At 63.0% G+C, this 2,105-nt stretch overlaps 1 protein-coding gene across 1 annotated transcript in view; it reads left to right on the forward strand.

Moving 5' to 3' along the window:
• ETH_00016515 (uncharacterized protein) overlaps positions 1 to 1,468 on the forward strand; it is a gene marked incomplete at both ends in the record, with an annotated part of 3,746 nt that extends 2,278 nt beyond the window's left edge. Inside the window, one exon of the mRNA XM_013373530.1 lies at positions 65 to 1,468. Within this exon, the coding sequence (XP_013228984.1) occupies positions 65 to 1,468 (1,404 nt within the window). The remainder of the gene's footprint in view (positions 1 to 64) is intronic.
• Positions 1,469 to 2,105: the final 637 nt, after the last annotated feature.

A 2,105-nucleotide genomic window follows, 5' to 3' on the forward strand; every position in this document is an offset into this window, starting at 1 on the left:
CAGCAGCAGCAGCAGCAGCAGCAGCACGAGCCGCCAAAACAGCCTCGAAGTGCTGCTGCTGCAGCTGCGGCAGCAGTCCGCAGAAGCAACTCCAGGCGCTGGCATGGAGGCCTTATCTGCTGCTCTTTCTTCAAGACTGTCAGCAGCAGCAGAAGAGAGAGACACAGAGACAGGAGGTTTGTGGCTGCAGCAGCTGCAGCAGGAAGCAGCAGGGTCTCCTCCGGCCTTTTTGCGGCGGACTCCCAGCGACGAAATTGCTTCGGAAGCTGTGCTGCAGCAGCTGCAGCGGCAGCTCACGGACCAGCAGCAGCAGCAGGACGAGGAGCTGCAGCAGCAGCAGCTCCGCCTCCTCGAGAAGGCTGGCCTCAGCACCGACTGCAGCAGCAGCAGCATTGTGTCCCCCGTCTTCGGGGGCCTTCTGGGGGAAGACGCGGCGAAGCAGCAGCAGCAGCAGGAGCTGCAGCAGGAGCTGCAGCAAGAGCTGCAGCAGCACCTGCAGCAGCAGCAGCAGCAGCAAGAGCTGCAGCAGGAGCTGCAGCACGAACTGCAGCAGCACCTGCAGCAGCAGCACGAGCTGCAGCAGCAGCTGCTGCTGGCGAACCAGGCCAGCAGCAGCGAGGGGGCCTGCAAGGAGGACGCGCTGGAGCTGCAGCCCGCTGCTGCTGCTGCTGCTGCTGCTGCGCTTTCTGCGGAGCCGCTGAGCAGCCTGCTGGAGCTGCGGCCGAGCAGCAGCAGCCGGCAGCTGTCGCCGCAGCCGAGTCCGACGCCGACGCTGCAGCACCTGCAGCAGCAGCAGCTGCTGCAGCAGCAGCAGCAGCGCATAGTGCTGCCGCACTGCAGCAGCAGGGGCGCGCTGTCGACGGTGAGCAGCGCGAGCTCAGCAGCAGCAGCAGGCCCCCCCTACTGCCGCAGCGGCAGCAACGGCAGCGGGGGCCTGGGCTGCATATCTCCGACAGCATCGGACGTGTCGCTGCGGAGCAGCGGGGGCGGCGCTGCTGCTGCTGCTGCTGCAGCGGGGGGGGCCTTCGGGGGCGCAGCAGCAACGCCTGCAGCAGCAGCAGCAGTGGCCTATTTGCCACTTATTGATGACATTCTGGTGCAAGTTGAAGAGAAGCAGCTGCCGCTGCCAGCAAAAGTTCCTGGGGTTTGTTTTAATCCTTCAGACAACACTTGGAGTGCGCAGTGGACGCTGCCCGCGGAGAGCAGCAGCAGCAGCAGCAGCAGCAGCGGCAGCAGCAGCAGCAGGAAGCGCCGCAAACGAACCTTCAGCATCAACATCTACGGAAATGACACAGCGAGGAGAATGGCCGTGGCCTGCAGGCTGCAGGCAGAGAAGCGGCAGCTGCAGCTGCAGCAGGGAGAAGCAGCAGCAGGAAAGAGGCATCCTGCATGCACTCCGCCCCACGTAGCCAACCTTGCTGCTGCTGTTCTTGCTGCAGCAGCAGGCATGAACACAGGCATTGGGTAGCTAGGCCCCACAGCGGCAGCCCGCGCCAGCAGCAGCGGCGTGCAGCAGCAGCAGCAGCAGCTACCGCAGCAGCAGCGACTCCGCATTTATTTGAGGGAAGCTGCTGCTGCAGCACGGCGAATTTGGTGTCAGTGGCAAGTTTGTGTTTTGTCATTCGTAAGCAGCAGCAGCAGACGCTGCAGCAGCAGCGGGCGCACCAGCAGCAGCGGAAGCAGGGGCTGCTGCTGCTGCTCCTGCTGCTGCTCTAATTCAGTTTGGGTTCATGCGGCCTACTACCTAGCCAACTGGCTAGCATCTGTGAGCAGTCTTGTAGCAGTGGAGGCAGCAGCTGCAGCTGTTGCTGCAGCAGTTGCTGCAGCAGTTGCTGCTGGTGCAGCAGCAGCTGCTGCGTTTCTTGCTGCTGCTTGTCTTGGGTTTTATTGCGGGCCCCTCGAAGGCCACTGGGGGAACAGTAGCTGCTGCTGCTGCAGCAGCAGCAGCAGCTCACTGCATCTGACGCGTTTAAGTTAGAAGGTTGGGATGAGGAGCTGGTTGTGTGGCTCCTGCAGCAGCAGCAACAGCAGCAATAGCAGCAATAGCAGCAATACCAGCAGCACTGAGGGGGCAGCAGGCTGGGAGGCCCTCTTTGTATTATGTC

The sequence above is a fragment of the Eimeria tenella genome, genomic scaffold (assembly GCF_000499545.2).
Source record: "Eimeria tenella Houghton genomic scaffold, Eth_scaff150, whole genome shotgun sequence".
Classification (NCBI taxonomy): Eukaryota; Apicomplexa; class Conoidasida; order Eucoccidiorida; family Eimeriidae; genus Eimeria; species Eimeria tenella.